General features: G+C 38.3%; 1 protein-coding gene across 2 annotated transcripts in view; it reads left to right on the top strand.

Annotated features, from left to right (window-relative positions):
• Positions 1 to 25,973, top strand: part of ZDHHC15 (zinc finger DHHC-type palmitoyltransferase 15) — a 149,112-nt gene that overhangs the window by 25,904 nt on the left and 97,235 nt on the right. For both annotated transcript variants that reach the window (XM_050776390.1, XM_050776389.1), the window contains one exon: positions 24,775 to 24,869. In XM_050776390.1, the coding sequence (XP_050632347.1) occupies positions 24,775 to 24,869 (95 nt within the window). The remainder of the gene's footprint in view (positions 1 to 24,774; positions 24,870 to 25,973) is intronic.

Below are 25,973 nucleotides of genomic sequence, written 5' to 3'. Positions count from 1 at the left end.
AATTTTTGCAAACTATTCACTTGAAAAAAGTCTAATATCCACCAGCTATAAAGAACTTAAATTTACAAGAGAACATCAAATAATCCCATTAAAAAGTGGGCAAAGGGCATGAACAGACAATTTCAAAAGAAGACATACATGTGGCCAACAAATGTGAATAAAAGCTCAATATCACTGATCATTACAGAAATACAAATCAAAACCACCATGAGATACCATCTCAGAATGGCTACTATTAAAAAGTCAAAAAATAATAGATGCTGGTGAGATTGTGGAGAAAAGGGAACACTTACACACTGTTGGTGGGAGTGTAAATTAGTTCAACAACTGTGGAAGACAGCGTGGTGATTCCTCAAAGACCTAAAAACAGAAATACCATTCAACCCAGCAATCCCATTACTGGGTGTATATTCCCCGAGTAATATAAATCATTTTACCATAAAGACACACGCAGGCAAGTGATCATTGCAGCATTATTCACAATAGCAAAGATGTGGAATCAACCTAAATGCCCATCAGTGACAGATTGGATAAATAAAATCTGGTACATACACACCATGAAGTACTGTGCAGCCATAGAAAAGAGTGAGATCATGTCTTTCGTGGCAGCATGGATGAGGCTGGAGGCTATTATCTTTACCAAACTAACACAGGAACAGAAAACCAAATACTGCATGTTCTCACTTATAAGTGGGAGCTAAACAATGAGAGCTCATGAACCATGAAGAAGAGAACAACAGACACTGGGGTCTACTTGAGGATGGAGGGTGGCAGGAGGCAGAGGAACAGAAAAAAATAACTATTGGGTACTAAGATTAATAATACCTGGGTGACAAAATAATCTATACAACAAACCCCAGTGACACAAGTTTACCCATATAAGAAACCTTCACATGTGCCCCCGAACCTAAAATAAAAGTTTAAAAATAAAAGAAAGATCTGCTTTGTGTCAGATTCTCAATTATGCTAACCTTAATTTATTGGTAATATATTAAACATCAGGAAGGTGAGAGGGCACTGAGAGTAAAATGTCTGGGCTACAGTATGATCTTTTAGACTCACCTTCAGAATGTATAGGAAATCTTCAGGTTGGTTTTTATTACATATCTCAGTGCTCTCAATAATATTTTATATTTATTGTAAAATTACTTTATAATTAAAGTTTAGAGGTCAGATAAAAGCCTCCCTTAGATGCTAACCCACTTCTAAAAGACGTTTAAATATTGATATTTTTGTTACAAAAATATTTATTGAAAAGTCAAACAATATAGAAATCTAGAAAATGAAAATTTCCAATTATCTTTACACTGCCTCCTCTATCACTATTCATAGACAACTGCTATATTTAATTTTATTTGTATTTGAGATCTTTTTCTTTGCATTCACATAGAAACATATAAGTATAAATGTGTATATTTATATAGACTTGGTTGTTTATTTTAATTGAGTGATACTGTGCCTATTTTTCCAAAACTATATTTTTTACTTAAGAATATATCATAAATGTATTTCCATGTTACTATATACAAATATATTTCATTTTTAAATGATCTCAGAGTATTTCATAGTATGGGTATACTAGATTTATTTAATCATATATTATTATTATTATTCCAGTAGTTTTGGGGGAACAGGTGGTGTTTGGTTACATAGATAAGTACTTTAGCTGTGATTTTTGAGATTTTGGTGCACCCATCACCCAAACTGTACAATGAACCCAGTGCGTAGCCTTTTATCCCTCACCCCACTGCCATCCTTCCCCTAAATCCCCAGAGTCCATTCTTAATGCATTTGCATCTTCATAACTTAGCTCCCACTTATAACTGAAAACATATGATGTTTGGTTTTCTATTTCTGAGACACTTCACTTAGAATAATGGTCTCCAACTCCATCCAGATTGCTCAAAATGCCATTCTTTTATTTTAATGGCTAAGTATTATTCCATGGTATGTATACACCACATTTTCTTTATCCACTCATTGGCTGATGAGCATTTAGGCTGGTTTCATATTTTTGCAGTTGTGAATTGTGCTGCTATAAACATACATGTGCAAGTGTCTTTCATATGACTTATTTTATTCTTTTATTTTAAACCAAAGATACATAGTAGTGGGATTGCTGAGTCAAATGGTAGATCTTTCAGTTCTTTAGGGAATCTCCGTAATGTTTTCCATAGTGGTTGTAATAGTTTACCTTCCCATTAGCAGTGTAAAAGTGTTCCCTTTTTACCACATTCATGCCAACATTTATTGTTTTTTGATTTTTAAATTATGGCCATTCTTGCAGGAATAAGGTGGTATCTCATTGTGTTTTGACTTCCATTTCCCTGATCATTAGTAATGTTGAGCATTTTTTCATGTTGGTTGGTCATTTGTATATCTTCTTTTTAAAATTGTCTATTCATGTCTTTAGCTCACTTTTTTTTTTTTTTTTTTTTGAGACGGAGTCTCGCTCTGTTGCCCGCGCTGGAGTGCAGTGGCGCGATCTCTGCTCACTGCAAGCTCCGCCTCCCGGTTTCACGCCATTCTCCTGCCTCAGCCTCCCGAGTAGCTGGGACTACAGGCGCCCGCCGCCTCGCCCGCTAGTTTTTTTGTATTTTTTAGTAGAGACGGGGTTTCACCGTGTTAGCCAGGATGGTCTTGATCTCCTGACCTCGTGATCCGCCCCTCTCGGCCTCCCAAAGTGCTGGGATTACAGGCTTGAGCCACCGCGCCCAGCCTTTAGCTCACTTTTTAATGGGATTATTTGTTTTTTCTTGCTGATTTGCTTGAGTTCCTTGTAGATTCTGGATATTAGTCCGTCATCAGATGCATAGTTTAAAAACATTTTTCCCATTCTTTGGATTTTCTGTTTACTTCGCTGAATATTTATTTTGCTGTGCAAAAGATTTTTAGTTTAAGTCCAATCTATTTATCTTTGTTTTTGTTGAGTTTGCTTTTGGGTTCTGGGTCATGAGCTCTTTGCCTAAATCAAAGTCTAGAAGAGTTTTTCCCATGTTGTTTTCTGGAATTTTTATGATTTCAGGTCTTAGTTTAAGTCTTTGATCCATCTTGAATTGATTTTTGTATACAGTGAGAGATGAGGCTTCACTTTCATTCTTCTACATGTGGCTTGCCAACTATCCCAGCACCATTTGTTTAATCGGGTGTCCTTTCCCCATTTTGTGTTTTGTTTTCTTGTCAAAGATCAGTTGGCTGTCAGTATTTGGCTTTATTTCTGGGTTCTCTATTCTGTTCCATTGGTCTGTGTGCCTGTTTTTATACAAGTGCCATGCTGTTTTGTTGACTGTAGCCTGGTAGTATACTTTGAAGTTGGGTAATGTGATACCTCCAGATTTCTTTTTTGCTTAGTCTTTCTTTGGCTATGCGGGCTCTTTTTTGGTTTCATATGAATTTCAGGATTTTTTTTCTAGCTCTGTGAAGAATAATGATGATATTTTGATGGGAATTGCATTGAATCTGTAGATTGCTTTTGTCAGTATGGTCATTTTCACAATATTGATTCTACCCATCCGTGAGCATGGGATGTGTTTCTACTTGTTTGTGTCATCTATGACTTCTTTTTTATATGACTTCTTTCAGCAGTGTTATGTAGTTTTCCTTGTAGAGGTCTTTCACCTCCTTGGTTAGGTATATTCCTAACTTCTTGTTTTTTTCAGCTGTTGTAAAAGGAGTTGAGTTCTTGACTTGATTCTCAGCTTGGGCTTTGTTGGTGTATAGCAGTGCTACTGATTTATATAAATTGATTTTGTATGCAGACACTACTGCATTCATTGATCAGATCTGGAGCTTTTAGGATGAGTCTTTAGGGTTTTCTAGGTATATGATCATATCATCGGTGAACAGCAACAGTTTGAATTTCTCTATCGATTTGGATTTTTTATTTTCTCTTTACCTATTTCTTTCTCTTGTCTGATCGCTCTAGCTAGGACTTCCTATCCTATGTTGATTATAAGTGGTAAAAGTGGGCGGCCGGGCACGGTGGCTCACACCTGTAATCCCAACACTTTGGCAGGCCGAGGCTGCCAGATTACCTGAGGTCAGGAGTTTGAGACCAGCCTGACCAACATGGAGAAACCCTGTCTCTACAAAAAACACAAAATTGTCCTGGCGTGGTGGTGCATGCCTGTATTCGCAGCTACCTGGGAGGCTGAGGCAGGAGAATCACTTGAACCTGGGAGGCAGAGGTTGCAGTGAGCTAAGACCATGCCATTGTACTCCAGCCTGGGCAACAAGAGCAAAACACTGTCTCAAAAAAAAAAAAAAAAAAAAAAAAAGAAGGTGGGCATCCTTGTCTTGTTCTAGTTCTCAGAAGGAATGCTTTCAGTTTTTCCCCATTCAGTATAATATTGGCTGTGGGTTTGTCATAGATGGCTTTCATTGCCATAATGTATGTCCCTTCTATACTGATTTTGCTGAGGGTTTTAATCATAAAGGGATGCTGGATTTCATCAAATGCTTTTTCTGTGTCTGTTGAGATAATCGTATGATTCTTGTTTTTAATTCTATTTATATGGTGTATCACATTTATTGATTTGTGTATGTTAAACCAACCCTTCATCCCTGGTAGGAAACCACTTGATCATGGTGAATTATCTTTTTGATATGCTGTTGGATTCTGTTAGTATTTTGTTGAGGATTTTTGCATCTCTATTCATCAGGGATATTGGTTTGTAGTTTTCTTTTTTTGTTATATCCTTTCCTGGTTTTGGTATTAGGACAATACTGGCTTTATAGAATGATTTAGGGAGGATTCCCTCTGTCTCTGTCTTTTTGAATAGTTTCAGTAGGAGTGGTACCAATTCTTCTTTGAATGTCTGATAGAATTCAGCTGTGAATTTATCTGGTCCTGGATTTCTTTTTGTTAGCATTTTTTGTATTACTCTTTCTATCTTGCTACTTGTTATTGGTATGTTCAGAGATTCTATTTCTTCCTGGTTTAATCTAGGAAGCTTGAATATTTCTAGGAATTTATCCATCTTCTCTAAGTTTTCTAGTTTGTGGTCATGAAGGTATTCATAGTAGCCTTCAATGATCTTTTGTATATCTGTGCTATCATTTGTGATATTTCCTATTTTGTTTCTAATTGAGCTTATTTGTACTTCTCTCTTTTTATATTGGTTAATCTCACTAATGGTCTATTGATTTTATCTTTCAGATATCCAGCTTTTTGTTTCATTTCTCTTTTGTATTTTTTGTTTCAATTTTATTTAGTTCTGCTCTGATCTTTGTTACTTTTTTTTCTTCCACTTGGTTTGGTTTGGTTTGGATTGTTCTTGTTTCTCTAGTTTCTTGAGGTGTGAGCTTAGATCGTTTGTTTGCACTCTTCAGACTTTTTGGTGTAGGTGCTTAATGTTACAAACTTTCCTCTTAGCACTGCTTTTGCTGTATCCCAGAAATTTCGATATGTTGTGTCACTATTATTATTCAGTCCAAAGAATTATTTCCTTTCCATCTTGATTTTATTGTTGATCCAAAGATCACTGAGGAGCAGATTATTTAATTTCCATGTCTTTGTATAGTTTTGAAGGTTCCTTTTGGAGTTAAGTTCCAATTTGATTCCACTATTGTCTGTGAGAGTACTTGATATAATTTCAATTTTCTTAAATTTATTGAGACTTTTTTGTGTCCTATCATATGATCTATCTTGCAAAATGTTCTACGTGCTGATGAAAAGAATGTATATTCTGCAGTAGTTCAGTAGAATATTCTGTAAATATCTGTTAATTCCATTTGTTGTAGGGTATATAGTTTAAATCCACTGTTTCTTTGTTGACTTTCTGTCTTGGTGACCAGTCTAGTGCTGTCAGTTGAGTATTAAAGTCCCCCACTATTGCTGTGTTGCCATCTATCTTGTTTCTTAGGTCTAATAGTTATTGTTTCATAAATTTGGGAGCACAAGTGTTAGGTGCATATATATTTAGGATTGCTATATTTTCCTGTTGCCCTAAATATTTCACCATTATACAGTGTCTCTCTTTGTCTTTTTTAAACTGTTGCTCCTTTAAAGTCTGTTTTGTCTGATACAAGAATAGCTACTCTGGTTCACTTTTAGTTTCCATTGCATTGAATGTCTTTTTCCATGCCTTTACCTGAAGTTTATGTGAGTCCCTATGTCTTAGGTGAGTCTCTTGAAAACAGGAGATACTTGGTTGGTAGATTTTTATCCATTCTGCCATTCTGTGTCTTCTAAATAGATTATTTAGGCCATTTACATTCAACTTTAGTATTGAGATGTGAAGTAATGTTCTATTCATTATACTAGTTGTTACCTGAATACCTTGTTTTTCTTTTTCATTACGGTTTTTTTTTTTTTAATATGTCCTGTAGGATTTATACTTTAAGGAAATTTTATTTTGGTGTATTTTGAGGTTTTGTTTCAAGATATAGAGCTCCTTTTAACATTTCTTGTAGAGCTGGCTTGGTAATGGCAAATTCTCTCAGCATTTGTTTTTGTGGAAAAGCCTTTATTTCTCCTTCATTTATGAAGCTTAGTTTTGCCAGATACAAAATTCTTGACAGACAATTATTTTGTTTAAGATGGCCAAGGATAGGACCCCAATCCCTTCTGGCTTGCAGGGTTTCTGCTGAGAAATCTGCTGTTAATCTGCTAGGTTTTTCTTTATAGGTTACCTGGTGCTCCTGCCTCACAGCTCTTAAGATTCTTTCCTTCATCTTGACTTTAGGTAACCTGATGACTATATGCCTAGGTGATGATCTTTTTGCAATGAATTGCCCATGTGTTCTTGGCTTCTTGTATTCGGATGTCTAGATCAGTAGAAAGACCAGGGAAGTTTTTCTCGATTATTCTCTCAAATAAGTTGTCCAAACTTTTAGATTTTCTTTCCTCAGGAACAACAGTTATTCTTATGTTTGGACATTTGACATAACTCAAACTTTTTGAAGGCTTTATTCATTTTTTAATTTTTTTCTATGTCTTTGTCAGATTGGTTTAATTTGAAAACCTTCTCTTCGAGCTCTGAAGTTTTTTCTTCTCTTTGTTCAATTCTATTGTTGAAACTTTCCAGTGTATTTTGTAATTCTTTAAGTGTGTCTTTCATTTCGAGAAGTTGTGTTTGTCTTTTATGATCTCTATTTCACTCTGGACTTTTTCATCTATATTTTGTATTGTTTTTTAATTTCTTTAAGCTGGTTTTCACCTTTCTCTGGTGCCTCCTTGAGTAGCTTAATAATCAACCTTCTGAATTCTTTATGTGCAGTTCAGAGAGTTCTTCTTGGTTTGGATCAATTGCTGGAGAGCTAGTGTGATCTTTTGGTGATATTATAGAACCTAGTTTTGTCATATTACCAGAATTGTTTTTCTGGTTCCTTCTTATTTGGGTAGACTGTTTCAGTGGAAAGATTTGGAACTCAATGGCTGATCTTCAGATTCTTTTGTCTCACAGAGTGTTCCCTTGATGTGGTGCTCTCCTTCTTTCTCTGGGGATACAGCTTCCTGAGAATCAGACTGCAGTGATTCTTATTGTTCTTCCGAGTCTAGCCTCCCATTGAAGCTACCAGGCTCCAGGCTGTTTCTGGGGAATGTCTGCAAAGAGTCCTGTGACTTGATCCATCTTCAGGTCTCCCAGTCATGGATTCCAGCACCTGTTCCACTGCAGGTGGCAGGGGAGTGAAGTGGACTCTGTAGAAGTCCTTGCTTATAGTTTTGTTTAGTGTGCTGTTTTTTTCAAATGCTGGTTATGCTAGCAGTGAAGTTGTCACGTGGACAGACTCAGGACCTCTAGTTAGCCAGGGTGTTGTAGGACATGGAATTAGCTCTTGTTTTTTCCTCTTTGGAGCAGGGTTGTTCTGTTATAAGTTGCTGTAATGGTTTGAGTTGGCTGGCCTCCAGCAGGTGGTGCTTTGAAGAGAGTGCCTTCTGCTGTCGTAGAAAGGTATATAATCTTGCCCTACATTGACTAGGATGGGTACTCATGTTTTTCAGGTGATGGGTAGTGCCATTGGTTTCCCAGGAGTTTGTCTTTTGTCTTTGGCGACCAGGCCAGTTAAAGAAAAACCATCATGTGAGGGCAAGGTTAGGTGAGTCTGAGCTCAAACTCTCCTTGGGTGGGGCTTGCTGCAGCCACTATGGGAGATGGTGGAGGGACGGTGATTCTCACCAATGGAGTTATGTTCCCAGGGGAATTATGGCTGTCTGCTGCATCAAACAAGTTGCCAGGGAAGTGGGGGAAAGCCGGCAGGGACAGGCCTCACCCAGCTTCCATGCAGCCAGCAAGGCCAATCTCATTCCTGCTTTGCCCCACCTCCCAACTGCACATCTATATACAGGCAGCTGGTGAGCAGGGCTGAGATCTTGCCCCAGGCTACAAGCCAGCCTCCCCAGTGAGAAAACATGCAGGGCTCAGGTCTTACCCCTCCTTGCCTGCCTGCCCACCTGGTCACCTATGGCTTCTGTGCTCATATCTGAGCTTCCTGATCACTCCCCCCTGCCAGGTTTCTGCTCAAGAAAATTCATGCTCAGTTGAAATTATTACAGAGTTCAGCTAGAAGTTTTTTCATTCTGTGGCCTCTCTACAATTCTTGCTGGTTGCCTTCCCTTCCCCAGGGACCTCTGTGAGATAAAGCCAGGAATGGCTTCCCTGGGCTGGAGCTGCGGACCATGAGTGCCTATAGGGCCCTTCCCACTGCTTCTTCTACTTTTATATTTTGCTTGGCTCCCTAAATCCATTTCAGCTCTAGGTAAGGTTAAATCCTTCTCTGGTGGTCTGGATTTTCAGGTTTCCCAGTGGGGATGTATGCTTGGAGGTTGACTTTTCTCTCTGTCATACTTTGGGAACTCAGTTTTTCAGCTGTCTCATGGCATTTGCAGCAGCAAACTGCTTCTTTCAAACGGTCTGTGATTTTTTTTCGGTTTTCCTGGTATGTTCTTGCTGTGGTTCTTGGAGCAAAAGTTTACAATGTGAGTCTCCAGATGCTGTTTTGTCTGTCCAAGTAGGAGCTGCACGTTAGTTTTGTCTCCTATCTGCCAATTTTCTATTTAACCATTAATGATCAACTTAAAACTGAAGCTTATATTTTTTCTTGATTATGAAAGTACTTGAACTTCTTAAAATGCAAATAATACAGAAATTGATAACTTAGGGTAAGTTCTTAGTAGTCACTACAGAGTTACAGATGGAGTGAGGTTTGGTAGTGTCTATTGTATACATCACATTTTAATTTTTTAAGTGAATTTTCCCCTTTACTTTTTGACAAGTCACTTTTGATATAGCTACATCTAAATGTACCATTTCAAAGCTCTGCCTGTCCTATGCTTCAACAAGTCTCTCTCCAGTGGGCTGGGCTGGACCTCCCATCCTCCTTTGCCTTTCCCAACATGCCTTGTAGTCTCCACTTGTATCAGGTTGCTGATGGGTGGAGCATATATTGAGCCAAAATGATTATATATATATATATGTGTGTGTGTGTGTGTGTGTGTGTGTGTGTGTGTGTGTGTGTAAACATCAGCCACAGTGCAGCCAATGGTAGGTTTTAGAGTCATGATTTTGCTTCCCACCATAGCTGTGTACCTATCAACACGGCTTTCAATCCTATAGCCTGTAAGTCCTAACACATTTGAGTATGACTATTGAGGAAAATAAAAATATTAGACTGGGAAGTCAACTTAGATAAATATGTATCATCTTTTTTGCCAAATGTCAAAAAATCTAAGATGAAAAGACACCAAAGGTAAAGACCTATTTTTAGATCTTTGTTTTTGTCAGATTTATTGAGATATAATTTATATGCAGTATCACCCTTTTTGAGTATACAGGTTGATAAGTTTTGACAGTAGTAAACAGGAGTGTAAAAACCACCACTATGGCTGGGCACGGTGGCTCACGCCTGTAATCCCAGCACTTTGGGAGGTCAAGACGGGCGGATCACGAGGTCAGGAGATCGAGACCATCCTGGCTAACACGGTGAAACCCCGTCTCTACTAAAAGACAAAAAAAAATTAGCCAGGCGTGGTGGCGGGCGCCTGTAGTCCCAGCTACTCAGGAGGCTGAGGCAGGAGAATGGTGTGAACCCGAGAGGCGGAGCTTGCAGTGAGCTGAGATTGCGCCACTGCACTCCAGCGTGGGCAACAGAGCGAGACTCTGTCTCAAAAAAAAAAAAAAAAAAAAAAAAAAAAAAAAAAACCCACTATACAGTTATAGATTATTTATATTACCCCAAATGATTCCCTTTACCCCATTCGCAAGAAATCCTCTCACTCTCCACCCCTGGCAACTGCTGGTGTTTTCTGTCCCTTTAGTTTTACCTTTTCCATAGTTATATAAATTGAATCATACAGTATGGAGCCTTTTGTATTAGGCTTTCTTCACTTAGCATCCTATATTTTTAAGATTCATCTGTCAGTGTATGTATGAAGTACCTTATTTTTATTGCTGAGTAGTATTTCATATTCATATAAGAATATATATGTACAAGCCTTTGTGGAGATACATGTTTTTGTTTCTCTTGAGTAAATACCTAGCTGTGAGATTCTTGGGTCATATGGTAAGTGGATGATTAACCTTATAAGAAACTGCCAAAGTATTTTCCAAAGCAGTTCTACCATTTTGCTTTCCTATAATTGATATATGAGAGTTCTCGTTATTCTACATCCTCGTTATCATTTAGTGTTGTAAGTTTGTTTTTGTTGTTGGTGGTGATAGTTTCTTATATTCTATTCCATAAGGTATGAAATGGAGTCTCCTTATTGTTTTTAATTTGCACTTCTGTAATGACTAATCTTTTTATGTGCTTGTTTGCCATCTGTATATCTTCTAATGTGAAGTGTCTCTTTAGTCTTTTGCCCTCTTTTATTGAGCTGTTTGTCTTATTATTGAGCTATAATAGATCTTTAAATGCCTGGGTATAAGTCTCTTTGTTTTTAAGCAAATGTGATTCCTCCCCGTGGAGCAAAATTACAATCAATAGGAGGGAGTTGTGAGGAGATATATTTATACTTGATATGAGGAAAATGTGTCTAACAATTGGAGTTTTCCAACAATAGAATAGGCCGTTCCAGGAGCTAAGTTCCTCCATTACTGCAGGTGTTCACAAAAGCTGAGTAAACAATTATTAGGGATAATGTACAGCAGATTGATGCATCTTCTTAATACATTAGATCAAATAGTATCTAAGTTTTCTTCCAACTCTGAAAATGTATGAAATTAACATAAATTAAGTCAACATCATATTAATGAGATAGAGGAATTATTGGTTACATCAACAAAAGGTAATACATTCTGAAGGAACCACGTTGTGATTGGTAGAATCCCTTCCACTTCCTTAGCCAGCAGAGAACTAGTTTACAATCCCTACCCACCATATAGGCAATAGAGAGTCTGCTTTGTGTGTGTGTGTGTGTGTGTGTGTGTGTGTGTGTGTGTGTGTAGTCTTCTATGAATATCCCTGACAATTTGAATGCATTGGGCAGTACTTAATCCAAATTATACAGGCAGAATAATGATATTTCAACTACCCATTTTAAACCAGGAAAGAAGCCAAAGATTATTCCCCAAGGCATATTGGCCTGTGTACTTTCTTATCCCCAAGATCAGTGAATCAATGGAACTTGTGGGTAGGCATTTTCAACAAGAGGACTAGAAATAAACTATTCTATTTTTTTAATTTAGTTTTTATTTTTTTAGAGACAGGGTCTCACTATATCACCCAGGCTGGAGTGCAGTGGTGCCATCATAGCTCACTGCAGCCTCAAATTTCTGGGCTCAAGTGATCTTCCCACCTCTCCCTCCCAAGTAACTGGAACTGCAAGCATGTGCCACCATGCCCAGGTAATTTTTTTGTAGTGATAGGGTCTTACTTTTCTGCCTGGGCCAATCCTCCCACGTCAGCCTTCCAAAGGGCTGGGATTACATGCATGAACCACCATGCCTGGCCCATTTTTTCTCTTGTTTAACAAAACCATGGTTCATCTGCCCCCAAAATCTGTGTAATTTTTATCACCATGTCTCAGAAAACAAATCACTAAGATTGAAGAGAAAGTGAGAGGAAGAAAACAGGTTTATTAAGTCCTTAGAGTATGTCAGATACTTTCACACATTTAAGCCAATTAATTACCACAACTTTGACAAGCAGGTATTTTATTCATATATATATACACACACACACGTATACATACATGTGATCATATAGATACACATATGATTATCAGCAAGGTTAACCAGCTTCTCAAGGACATATAGTTACTAAGGGCAAATCCAGAGTTCAAAACCTAGTCATCTGATTCCAGACCTACTGGATTTTGCACAACACCTCAATGCCCAAAACAGACCCAAAAGGAGAGACCTCGCCAGCATGGAACAAACAAAATCTGAAAGGGACTATCATTAAAGTTTATAAACGTAAGTTTGTGTATGTTGTTAGCTTGATGTCATTCACCAGATTCCAATACATGAGTGCTAGAAAGCTCTTTGAAACTTAACAATGCTGTTTAAGACAACTAATATGAAGCCCTGCTTTGCATAGTGGCTGGCAAACTTCTGAGACTCATTACTCCCAAAGAATTGGTATAGACTGATAATCTAACCAGCTTCATAGAAGGTTTATGTAAATTGATGAGTGGTAGATGCCTAATGGATAATTAGAAGAAATTAGGATGCCTGGAAGACAACCCTAACTTTTGAAGTGGATATCAATGAGGAAAACTAAGACCTTTCAAAACATAATATCATGTATTAGCACCAGAATTTGATCCCAGCATTAGAGATATTCCCAGTGGGCAGCCAACTAAACATTGGACACAACTCTTGAGAAAATCTTGAAATCTAGAGGGTAGCTAAATCATGGAAACAACTCTTTTTAAGAAATAATTTCACCTTTTTTTGTAGATTCAGGGGGTACATGTGCAGGTTTGTTAGCTGGGTATTTTGCATGATGGTGAAGTTTGGAGTACAATTGATCCCATCACCCAAATAGTAAGCATAGTACACAATAGGTAGTTTTTCAACCCTTGCTCCCCACCCCGCAACACAGTAGTCTCCATCGTCTGTTGGGAACCAACTCTTGAGCAATTCTTGTACTGTCATAAAGAATGAGATCCTTGGGCACACCTTATGGGCCTCTTACACCATTATCTTCATTCCTTCAAATAGCTGAAAAACAAGGTCTAGCTTTTTGTTAGAGTTTGTAAAGCAGAGAATGTAAAGTAAAGCAATGAACTCAAATATTAGAATTAACATTTTATTGCTAAGTGTTATGCTCAGAGAGAGATGTCACCGTCTGGCTGACAAACTTCCCCCTGATCTGCAGCATCTTAATAACCTTTATGGGTGGCTCTGATGCAAACTGAAATTTGAGAATCACTGCTCTAGGGAAAAGCACTCTGGACTGGGACTGAAGAAGCTTGGATTCTGGTTCCATTGCTTCCATAACTTTGCTGGGTAATTCTGATTAAATCACTTGCACCTCTGGGCCTCAGTTACTTCTCTGCAAAATCAGTGTTGAACCAAATGATCTCTCCCTTACTCTAAAATATTGATATAGTTCCTATTTTACCAGTTTATACAATAACCTCCACTTAGTCATTTAACCTCAAAATCCTTCATTTTCTACCCATTTATTTAAAAGTACCCATAATTTCTGTGAAACCTTGTAATGTAGGAATGGGAGCGAGCTGTTTCCAAGTCCATGATTGAACTAGTTGGTGTGTAGTAGTACCTGGAACAAGTTAAAGTCCCATGCTTTCCATCTCAACCATTGGAATTAAAAATATAGTTAATGTGTTAAGATACTGCCAAGTGTAAGAATTTAGTTCTCAGTCACTCAGGTGATCCAAATTCGTTAACCACATTACCCTTGAAGTGTATCATGAGAGGGTAAACATGAAATTGTTTTCTCCTGATCTCTTTAAAAATCGAATATTTCACACTCCCATACTGAAGGAACATGAGTTGACATAACTTAGTCATGTAATTTTCCCCGTACAAACCTCATAAAATCCAAGAAACAAAACAATTGCAAAAGATAACACATTTAAAAAAAAAAGAAAAAAACATTTAAAGGCATTGCCTAAGAGAAAAAAGTATGATAGCACTTCACAAAGGCTCGATTAGAGACACTCTCAGGGGTAGCCAGCTAAACACTGGACACAACTCTTGAAAAAAATCTTAAAATCTAGAGGGCAATGAAAGAGGCACTCTCACTTATTGATGATGAGAATATAAATTAAATACAAATATTCTTAATGGCAATTAGGCAGTATCTACCAAAAGACATCCCTTTTGACCTTGCAGTTCCACCTCATATAATTGATCCTATAGATATTTTTTGTGCCTGTGCTGATGACATATATAAAAATTATTCATTGAAGCATTATTTGTATTAGCAAGAGAAGGGGGAAAAATAAATTTTCCTCAGAGACAGCCTGGTTAAATAAATTACGGTAATTTATAGTAAGTGAAAAATAAGTAAGGTACAAAACAGTGTGTATAGAATACTGCTACTTGTGGAAAAACATACTACTTGGGTGATTTTATATGTATAAAATCATAAAGGATACACAACAAAGTCATGGCTTTGTGATGTTGGTTGCTTCCAGCGAGGAGAACTGGGTGGCTGGGGGACAAGTATAGGAAGACTTTTCACTGTATACTCTTCTATACTTTCAGATTTTAAACCTTGTAAATATATTACCTTTAAAAAGAGATACAATTTACAATGTTAAAATATGACAAATCTTTCATGTCTCTGGTGTACATATATTTGTATAAACATATACAAATAAGAGGATCTGGAATGATACATACCAAACACCAAAGAGGTGTTGTGCCTTGGAATGGGGAGGTGAGAAGTTAGATGTATATGTGGGGTGGACATTTACCTTTTGCTTTATATTGCTTGAATTTTAAAATGAGATTTCATAATTACAAAAATCAAGCACATATAAAAGGTCCTGCCCTGTATGGCTGGGAGCACTGGGCCAGGAGAATAGGGTCTCTCTTTTTTGTTTTTTTTTCAATTCAGTTATAAATGTATGAGAGGCTCAGTCCTATTAAGTTAGTCTTGAGTCACATTATTCCCTTGAATTTTTCTGATGGGTTGAAGTATATACACATCTCCTAAGACCATACCATTTAAGGACTCAGAGTCTTGTAGTCTTTTTTTTTTTTTTTTTTTTTTTTTTAATGTCACTAAAGAATGTCTTCTTTTTATTTTTTATTTTTATTTTTATTTTTTATTATACTTTAAGTTCTAGGGTACATGTGCACAACGTGCAGGTTTGTTACATATGTATACTTGTGCCATGTTGGTGTGCTGCACCCATCAACTTGTCAGCACCCATCAACTCATCATTTACACCAGGTATGACTCTCAATGCCATCCCTCCCCCCTCCCCACTCCCCATAATAGGCCCCTGTGTGTGATGTTCCCCTTCCCATGTCCAAGTGATCTCATTGTTCAGTTCCCACCTATGAGTGAGAACATGCGGTGTTTGGTTTTCTTTCTTTTTTTGTTTTTTAGTATCTTTGTTTTTTTTTTTTTTAATTATTATACTTTAAGTTCTAGGATACATGTGCACAATCTGCAGGTTTGTTACGTATGTATACTTGTGCCATGCTGGTGTGCTGCACCCACCAACTCGTCACCACCCATCAACTCATCATTTACATCAGGTATAACTCCCAATGCCATCCCACCCCCCACCCCCCTCCCCATGTGGGCCCCGGTGTGTGATGTTCCCCTTCCCGAGTACAGGTGATCTCATTGTTCAATTCCCACCAATGAGTGAGAACATGCGGTGTTTGGTTTTCTGTTCTTGTGATAGTTTGCTAAGAATGATGGTTTCCAGCTGCATCCATGTCCCTACAAAGGACACAAACTCACCCTTTTTTCTGGCTGCATAGTATTCCATGGTGTATATGTGCCACATTTCCTTAATCCAGTCTGTCACTGATGGACATTTGGGTTGATTCCAAGTCTTTGCTATTGTGAATAGTGCTGCAATAAACATACGTGTCCATGTGTCTTTATAGCAGCATGATTTATAATCCTTTGGGTATATACCCAGTAAACGGATGGCTGGGTCATATGGTATTTCTAGTTCTAGATCCTTGAGGAATCGTCATACTGTTTTCCACAATGGTTCAACTAGTTTACAATCCAACCAACAGTGTAAAAGTGTTCCTATTTCTCCACATCCTCTCCAGCACCTGTTGTTTCCTGCTTTTTTAATGATCGCCATTCTACCTGGTGTGAGATGGTATCTTATTGTGGTTTTGATTTGCATTTGTCTGATGGCCAGTGATGACGAGCATTTTTTCATGTGTCTGTTGGCTGTATGTATGTCTTCTTCAGAGAAATATCTGTTCATACTCTTTGCCCATTTTTTGATGGGGTTGTTTGCTTTTTTCTTGTAAATTTGTTTGAGTTCTTTCTGGGTTCTGGATATTAGCCCTTTGTCAGATAAACAGACTGCAAAAATTTTCTCCCATTCTATAGGTTGCCTGTTCACTCTGATGGTAGTTTCTTTTGCTGTGCAGAAGCTCTTTAGTTTAATTAGATCCCATTTGTCAATTTTGGCTTTTGTTGCTGTTGCTTTTGGTGTTTTAGATATGAAGTCCTTGCTCACGCCTATGTCCTGAATGGTATTACCTAGGTTTTCTTCTAGGATTTTTATGGTATTAGATCTAACGTTTAAGTCTCTAATCCATCTTGAATTAATTTTTGTATAAGGAGTAAGGAAAGGATCCAGTTTCAGCTTTCTATTTATGGCTAGTCAATTTTCCCAGCACCATTTATTACATAGGGAATCCTTTCCCCATTTCTTGTTTTTGTCAGGTTTGTCAAAGATCAGATGGCTGTAGATGTGTAGTATTATTTCTGAGGGCTCTGTTCTGTTCCATTGGTCTATATCTCTGTTTTGTTAAGTGGGCTTCATCCCTGGGATGCAAAGCTGGTTCAACATATACACATCAATAAACGTAATCCAGCATATAAACAGAACCAAAGACAAAAACCACATGATTATCTCAATAGATGCAGAAAAGGCCTTTGACAAATGCAACAGCCCTTCCTGCTAAAAACTCTCAATAAATTGGGTATTGATGGAATGTATCTCAAAATAATAAGAGCTATTTATGACAAACCCACAACCAGTATCATACTGAATAGGCAAAAACTGGAAGCATTCCCCTTGAAAACTGGCAGAAGACAGGGATGCCCTCTCTCACCACTCCTATTCAACATTGTGTTGGAAGTTCTGGCTAGGGCAATCAGGCAAGAAAAAGAAATCAAGGGTATTCAATTAGGAAAAGAAGAAGTCAAATTGTCCCTATTTGCAGATGATATGATTGTATATTTAGAAAACCCCATCATCTCAGCCCAAAATCTCCTTAAGTTGTTAAGAAACCTCAGCAAAGTCTCAGGATACAAAATTAATGTGCAAAATCACAAGCATTCTTATACACCAGTGAGTCAAACAGAGAGCCAATTCATGAATGAACTTCCATTCACAATTGCTTCAAAGAGAATAAAATACCTAGGAATCCAACTGAGAAGGGATGTAAAGGACCTCTTCAAGGAGAACTACAAACCACTGCTCAGTGAAATAAAAGAGGAGGCAAACAAATGGAAGAACATACCATGTTCATGGATAGGAAGAATCAATATCATGAAAATGGCCATATTGCCCAAGGTAATTTATAGATTCAATGCCATCCCCATCAAGCTACCAATGACTTTCTTCACAGAATTGGAAAAAACTGCTTTAAAGTTCATATGGAACCAAAAGGAGACCGCGTTGCCAATAAAATCCTAAGTCAAAATAACAAAGCTGGAGGCATCACGTGACCTGACTTCAAACTATACTACAAGGCTACAGTAACCAAAACAGCATGGTACCGGTGTTTGGTTTTCTCTTCTTGCGAGAGTTTGCTGAGAATGATGGTTTCCAGCTGCATCCATGTACCTACAAAGGACACAAACTCATCCTTTTTTATGGCTGCATAGTATTCCATGGTGTATATGTGCCACATTTTCTTAATCCAGTCTGTCACTGATGGACATTTGGGTTGATTCCAAGTCTTTGCTATGGTGAATAGTGCTGCAATATACAACGTGTGCATGTGTCTTTATAGAAGCATGATTTATAATCCTCTGGGTATATACCCAGTAATGGGATAGCTGGGTCATATGGTATTTCTCGTTCTAGATCCTTGAGGAATCGCCATACTGTTTTCCACAATGGTTGAACTAGTTTACAATCCCACCAACAGTGTAAAAGTGTTCCTATTTCTCCACATTCTCTCCAGCACCTGTTGTTTCCTGACTTTTTAATGATTGCCATTCTAACTGGTGTGAGATGGTATCTCATTGTGGTTTTGATTTGCATTTCTCTGATGGCCAGTGATGACGAGCATTTTTTCATGTGTCTGTTGGCTGTATGCATGTCTTCTTTTGAGAAATGTCTGTTCATATCCTTTGCCCACTTTTTGTTGGGGTTGTTTGCTTTTTCCTCATAAATTTCTTTGAATTATTTGTCGGTTCTGGATATTAGCCCTTTGTCAGATGAGTAGATTGCAAAACTTTGCTCCCATTCTGTAGGTTGCCTGTTCACTCTGATGGTAGTTTCTTTTGCTGTGCAGAAGCTCTTTAGTTTAATTAGATCCCATTTGTCAATTTTGGCTTTTGTTGCCATTGCTTTTGGTGTTTTAGACATGAGGTCCTTGCCCATGCCTATGTCCTGAATGGTATTCCCTACGTTTTCTTCTACGGTTTTTATGGTTTTAGGTCTAACATTTAAGTCTCTAGTCCATCTTGAATTAATTTTCGTATAAGGAGAAAGGAAAGGATCCAGTTTCAGCTTTCTACTTATGGCTAGCCAATTTTCCCAGCACCATTTATTAAATAGGGAATCCTTTCCCCATTTCTTGTTTTTGTCAGGTTTGTCAGAGATCAGATGGCTGTAGATGTGTGGTATTATTTCTGAGGGCTCTGTTCTGTTCCATTGGTCTAGATCTCTGTTTTGGTACCAGTACCATGCTGTTTTGGTTACTGTAGCCTTGTAGTATAGTTTGAAGTCAGGTCGCGTGATGCCTCCAGCTTTGTTATTTTGACTTAGGATTTTAATGGCAATGCAGTCTCTTTTTTGGTTCCATATGAACTTTAAAGAAGTTTTTTTCCAATTCTGTGAAGAAAGTCATTGGTAGCTTGATGGGGATGGCATTGAATCTATAAATCACCTTGGGCAGTATGGCCATTTTTACAATATTGAGTCTTCCTATTCATAAGCATGGTATGTTCTTCCATTTGTTTGTGTCCTCTTTTATTTCACTGAGCAGTGGTTTGTAGTTCTCCTTGAAGAGGTCCTTTACATCCTTTGTAAGTTGGATTCCTAGGTATTTTATTCTCTTTGAAGCAATTGTGAATGGAAGTTCATTCATGAATTGGCTCTCTCTTTGTCTGTCACTGGTGTATAAGAATGCTTGTGATTTTTGCACATTGATTTTGTATCCTGAGACTTTGCTGAAGTTGCTTATCAGCTTAAGGAGATTTTGGTCTGACATGAAGGGGTTTTCTAAATATACAATCATGTCATGCAAACAGGGACAATTTGACTTTTTTTTTTCCTAATTGAATACCCTTGATTTCTTTCTCTTGCCTGATTGCCCTAGCCAAAACTTCCAACACTATGTTGAAAGTAGTGGTGAGAGAGGGCATCCCTGTCTTGTGCCAGTTTTCAAAGGGAATTTTTCCAGTTTTTGTCCATTCAGTATGATATTGGCTGTGGGTTTGTCATAATTAGCTCTTATTATTTTGAGATACATTCCATCAATACCGAATTTATTGAGAGTTTTTAGCCGGAAGGGCTGTTGCATTTGTCAAAGGCCTTTTTTTGCATCTATTGAGATAATCCTGTGGTTTTTGTCTTTGGTTCTGTTTATATGCTGGATTGCATTTATTGATTTGTGTATGTTGAACCAGCCTTGCATCCCAGGGATGCAGCCCACTTGATCATGGTGGATAAGCTTTTTGATGTGCTGCTGGATTCGGTTTGCCAGTATTTTATTGAGGATTTTGGCATCGATGTTCATCAGGGATATTGGTCTAAAATTTTCTTTTTTGTTGTGTCTCTGCCGGGCTTTGGTATCAGGATGATGTTGGCCTCATGAAATGAGTTAGGGAGGATTCCCTCTTTTTCTATTGATTGGAATAGTTTCAGAAGGAATGGTACCAGCTCCTCCTTTTACCTCTGATAGAACTCGGCTGTGAATCCATCTGGTCCTGGACTTTTTTTGTTTGGTAGACTATTAATTGTTGCCTCAATTTCAGAGCCTGCTATCGGTCTATTCAGGGATTCAATTTCTTCCTGGTTTAGTCTTGAGAGAGTTTAAGTGTCCAAGAAATCATCCATTTCTTCTAGGTTTTTTAGTTTATTTGTGTAGAAGTATTTATGGCATTCACTGATGGTAGTTTGTATTTCTGTGGGGTCGGTGGTGATATCCCCTTTGTTGTTTTTTGTTGCGTCAGTTTGATTATTCTCTCTTTTCTTCTTTATTAGTCTTGCTAGCGGTCTATCAATTTTGTTGATGTTTTCAAAAAACCAGCTCCTGGATTGATTGATTTTTTGGAGGGTTTTTTGTGTCTCTATCTCCTTCAGTTCTGCTCTGATCATTGTTATTTCTTGCCTTCTGCTAGCTTTTTAATGTGTTTGCTCTTACTTCTCTAGTTCTTTTAATTGTGATGTTAGGGTGTCAATTTTAGATCTTTCCAGCTTTCTCTTATGGGCATTTAGTGCTATAAATTTCCCTCTACACACTGCTTTAAATATGTCCCAGAGATTCTGGTATGTTGTATCTTTGTTCTCATTGGTTTCAAAGAACATCTTTATTTCTGCCTTCATTACGTTATGTACCCAGTAGTCATTCAGGAGCAGGTTGTTCAGTTTCCATGTAGTTGAGCGGTTTTGATTGAGTTTCTTAGTCCTGAGTTCTAGTTTGATTGCACTGTGGTCTGAGAGACAGTTTGTTATAATTTCTGTTCTTTTCCATCTGCTGAGGAGTGCTTTACTTCCAACCATGTGGTCAATTTTGGAATAAGTGTGATGTGGTGCTGAGAAGAATATATATTCTCTTGCTTTGGGGTGGAGAGTTCTGTAGATGTCTATTAGGTCCACTTGGTGCAGAGTTGAGTTCAATTCCTGGATATCCTTGTTAACTTTCTGTCTCCTTGATCTGTCTAATGTTGACAGTGGGGTGTTGAAGTCTCCCATTATTATTGTATGGGAGTCTAAGTCTCTTTGTAAGTCTCTGAGGACTTGCTTTATGAATCTGGGTGCTCCTGTATTGGGTGCATATATATTTAGGATAGTTAGCTCTTCCTGTTGAATTGATCCCTTTACCATTATGTAATACCTTCTTTGTCTCTTTTGATCTTTGATGGTTTAAAGTGTGTTTTATCAGAGACTAGTATTGCAACCCCCTGCTTTTTTTTGTTCTCCATTTGCTTGGTAAATCTTCCTCCATCCCTTTAGTTTGAGCTTATGTGTGTCTCTGCATGTGAGATGGGTCTCCTGAATACAGCCAACTGATGTTTGTTGACTCTTTATCCAATTTGTCAGTCTGTGTCTTTTAATTGCACCATTTAGTCCATTTGCATTTAAGGTTAATATTGTTATGTGTGAACTTGATCCTGTCATTGTGATATTAGCTGGTTATTTTGCTCGTTAGTTGATGCAATTTCTTCCCAGCATGGATGGTCTTTACATTTTGGCATGTTTTTGCAATGGCTGGTACCGGTTGTTCCTTTCCATGTTTAGTGCTTCCTTCAGAATCTCTTGTAGGGCAGGCGGTGGTGACAAAATCTCTAAGCATTTGCTTGTCTGTAAAGGATTTTATTTCTCCTTCACTTATGAAACTTAGTTTGGCTTGATATGAAATTCTGGGTTGAAAATTCTTTTCTTTAAGAATGTTTATATAGGCCCTCACTCTCTTTCGGCTTGTAGAGTTTCTGCCGAGAGAGCTGCTGTTAGTCTGATGGGCTTCCCTTTGTGGGTAACCCGACCTTTCTCTCTGGCTGCCCTTAACATTTTTTCCTTCATTTCAACTTTGGTGAATCTGACAATTATGTGTCTTGAGTTGCTCTTCTCGAGGAGTATCTTTGTGGCATTCTTTGTATTTCCTGAATTTGAATGTTGGCCTGCCTTACTAGGCTGGGGAAGTTCTCCTGGATGATATCCTGAAGAGTGTTTTCCAACTTAGTTCCATTTTCCCCCTCACTTTCAGGCATACCAATCAGACGTAGATTTGGTCTTTTCACATAATCCCATATTTCTTGGAGGCTTTGTTCCTTTCTTTTTCCTTTTTTTTTCTCTAGACTTCTCTTCTCACTTCATTTCATTCATTTGATCTTCAATCATTGATACTCTTTCTTCCAGTTGATGAAGTCGGTTATTGAAGCCTGTGTGTTTGTCACATATCTCTCATGTCATGGTTTTTATCTGTGTCTGTTCGTTTATGGCCTTCTCTGCGTTGATTATTCTAGTTATCCATTCTTCCATTATTTTTTCAAGATTTTTAGTTTTTTGCTCTCGGTACGTAGTTCCTCCTTTAGCTCTGAGAAGTTTGATGGACTGAAGCCTTCTCCTCTGAACTCGTCAAAGTCATTCTCCGTCCAGCTTTGTTCCATTGCTGGCGATGAGCTGCGTTCCTTTGGAGGGGGAGTTGCGCTCTGATTTTTTGAATTTCCAGCTTTTCTGCCCTGCTTTTTCCCCATCTTTGTGGTTTTATCTGCCTTTGGTCTTTGATGCTGGTGACGTACTGATGGGGTTTTGGTGTGGGTGTCCTGTCTGTTTGTTAGTTTTCCTTCTAACAGTCAGGACGCTCAGCTGTAGGTCTGTTGGAGATTGCTTGAGGTCCACTCCAGACCCTGTTTGCCTGGGTATCAGCAGCAGAGGCTGCAGAAGATAGAATATTGCTGAATAGCGAGTGCTGCTGTCTGATTCTTGCTCTGGAAGCTTCGTCTCAGGGGTGTACCCTGCCGTGTGAGGTGTGAGGTGTCTGTCTGCACCTAGTGGGGGATGTCTCGCAGTTAGGCTACTCAGGGGTCAGCGACCCACTTGAGCAGGCAGTCTGTCCGTTCTCAGATCTCAACCTCCATGCTGGGAGATCCACTGTTCTCTTCAAGGCTGTCAGACGGCTGTCAGACTCCACCCAGAGGTGGAGTCTTCAGAGACAGGCAGGCCTCTGTGTGCTGTGGTGAGCTCCACCCAGTTCGAGCTTCCTGGAGGCTTTGTTTACCTACTTAAGCCTCAGCAATGGCGGGCACCCCTCCCCCAGCCACGCTGCTGCCTTGGCCTTAGATCTCAGACTGCTGTGCTAGTAATGAGGGAGGCTCCGTGGGTGTGGGACCCTCCAGGCCAGGTGTGGGATATAATCTCCTGGTGTGCCGTTTGCTAAGACCCTTGGTAAAGCACAATATTATGGTGGGAGTTACCCGATTTTCCAGGTGTTGTGTGTCTCAGTTTCCCTTGACTAGGAAAAGGGATTCCCTTCCCCCTTGCGCTTCTCAGGTGTGGCGATGCCTTGCCCTGCTTCAGCTCTTGCTGGTCAGGCTGCACGAGCTGACCAGCACTGATTGTCCGGCACTCCCCAGTGAGATGAACCCAGTAACTTAGTTGAAAATGCAGAAATCACCTGTCTTCTGTGTCGCTCACGCTGAGAGCTGGAGACTGGAGCTGTTCCTATTTGGCCATCTTGCTCCCGACCGTCTGTCTTGTAGTCATATAACCACCTCTGTGGAGAATACCAGAATATCCCATATGAGAAGAGCTATCTAAAAGGCAAAGAGTGTGAAAAGAAAGGTAATAGAAAGCCACTTTTATTACTGTCTCATAAGTACAACCCACACTTCAAAAGTATATAATCTTCAATGGAATACTATTCAGCCATAAGAAAGAATGAAATCTTGTCTTTTGCAGCCAGATGGATGGAACTGGAGGCCATTATCTTAAGTGAAACAACTCAGAAACAGAAAGACAAATACCTCATGTTCTCACTCATAAGTGGAAGCTAAATAATGTGTACATATGGAAATAGGATGTGGAATGATAGAAAATAGAGACTGGTATGGGTGAGGGGGTGGGAGATGGGTGGATGATGAGAAACTACTTAGTAGGTACTATGTACATTATTCAGGTGATAGATACTCTTGAAAGCCCTAACTACACCACTGTGCAACCTATATCCATGTAACGAAATTTTACTTGTACTCTGTGAATTTATACAAAAATTTTTACAGGAAAAAAAGTGTTTAGTCTTTAACACCTGGCTACATTATAGACTACCTGTGTGACTTTGGTTAATCAACTGCCTCTGGTAGTTAATCGACTATCCTGATCTTATTACCTATCTTACAAATTTATTGAGAAAATAAAATGAAATAATATACGTGAAAGCATGTTGTAAACTCTAAAATGCTGTGTAAATTGTGTCATTATCTCCTTTCAGTACTCAAAGTAGCAAAGATAATGACAATTGGCTGAAGTAGTTTTCCCTACATTGTCATAAAGGACATTCCCCCTTTACTTCAAGAATCACATGGCAACTTTTAAGGTATTCAACTTGCAGAAAGTCTTTGTTTCAAGTTTTTCATTATGGCTTGTTTCTGTCACTGTATGGGAAAATAGAATTAACCCATCATAATAATACCAGAGAATACATGTTAATAGGAAAACAAAATAAAAATTTGTGATGGAGCTTTGTGTTTTTGAACCTTTAGAAATGGATAAAAAGATAGTATAAACACTGATTTTTTTTATTTCAGTTATTTACCTCATATTCTACCATGCCATCTTTGTGTTCTTTACCTGGACCTACTGGAAGTCTATCTTTACACTCCCACAGCAGCCAAACCAGAAGGTAAGAATATTGGTTACTTCTTAAATGATAAGAACAGAGAAAAGTAGAAATGACAATAAAGCAAGAAGAGACAAAAATCTTAAAGAACTCCTAGTGATAAAGGTGAATTGAGGGTAGGATAGGCTATTGAAGGAGTTTGTGAAGTCACCTGCTCTGGATATCTTTAATACTAGGAAGCCAACTGGGTGCTGTGGCTCACACCTGTATTCCCAACATTTTGGGAGGCTGAGGCAGGAGAATCACTTAAAGCCAGGAGTTTGAGACCTCAGCAAAAAAGTGAGACCTTGTCAATACACAGAATTTTTTAATTAGCTGGGCATGGTGGAGCACACCTGTGTTCCCAGCTACTCAGGAGGCTGAGGCAGAGGATTACTTAAACCCAGGAGTTTGAGGCTGCAGTGACCTGTGATGGTGCCACTAGACTCCAGTCTGAGTGAGAGTAAGACCCTGTCTCAAATTTTAAAAAGAGTAGGAAACCACTACCTGCATTGGTGAGATAATTAGAAAACAAGGACCCACTTGGACTCTGAGGCCTCATCTAATTCAATTCTATGAAACTATTATTTTAATGATTGTTTTATTTATTTAGTGCTGTTATTTCATTCCAGTGAGACTCTGAAATACAAATGAGAAAAAAGCACAATAGTTAAATCAATCATTTTCAGACTGTGTTACCTTAAATACAAGTGTTTCATGCAATATTTGTAAGTGTTCATGAAATAATTTGTGATTATGTTAGGTATTTGTAATGTGTAACTACTCTAAATTAAGGTAGGTTCCAAAGTAGAAAAAGAACAATAGGGGAAACTTTCCAGCCTCTGAACATTAGGAAAAATACTGTCTCCTTAATGAAACCAAAATGATGCACAAGAAAAATAAAGTTAACTACAGAGAAAAGCAATAATGTAGGAATTGAGGAATGTAAGAGATATGAGATATGAAGAAAATAAAGAGGAAAATGATAGAAGTTATTCATAATAAGTAACTGCTTGAAACATAAATGGATTAAACTATTCAATTAAAAGGTTGAGATTGACAGAATGGATAAAAAATTGTGATTTACCTTTATACTGTTTACAAAATCTAACTTTAGAACCAGAGACA

This window comes from Macaca thibetana, chromosome X, assembly GCF_024542745.1.
Source record: "Macaca thibetana thibetana isolate TM-01 chromosome X, ASM2454274v1, whole genome shotgun sequence".
Lineage (NCBI taxonomy): Eukaryota > Metazoa > Chordata > Mammalia > Primates > Cercopithecidae > Macaca > Macaca thibetana.
Note: the sequence above shows the minus strand (reverse complement) of the source record. Positions and strands in the feature narration are given on the sequence as shown.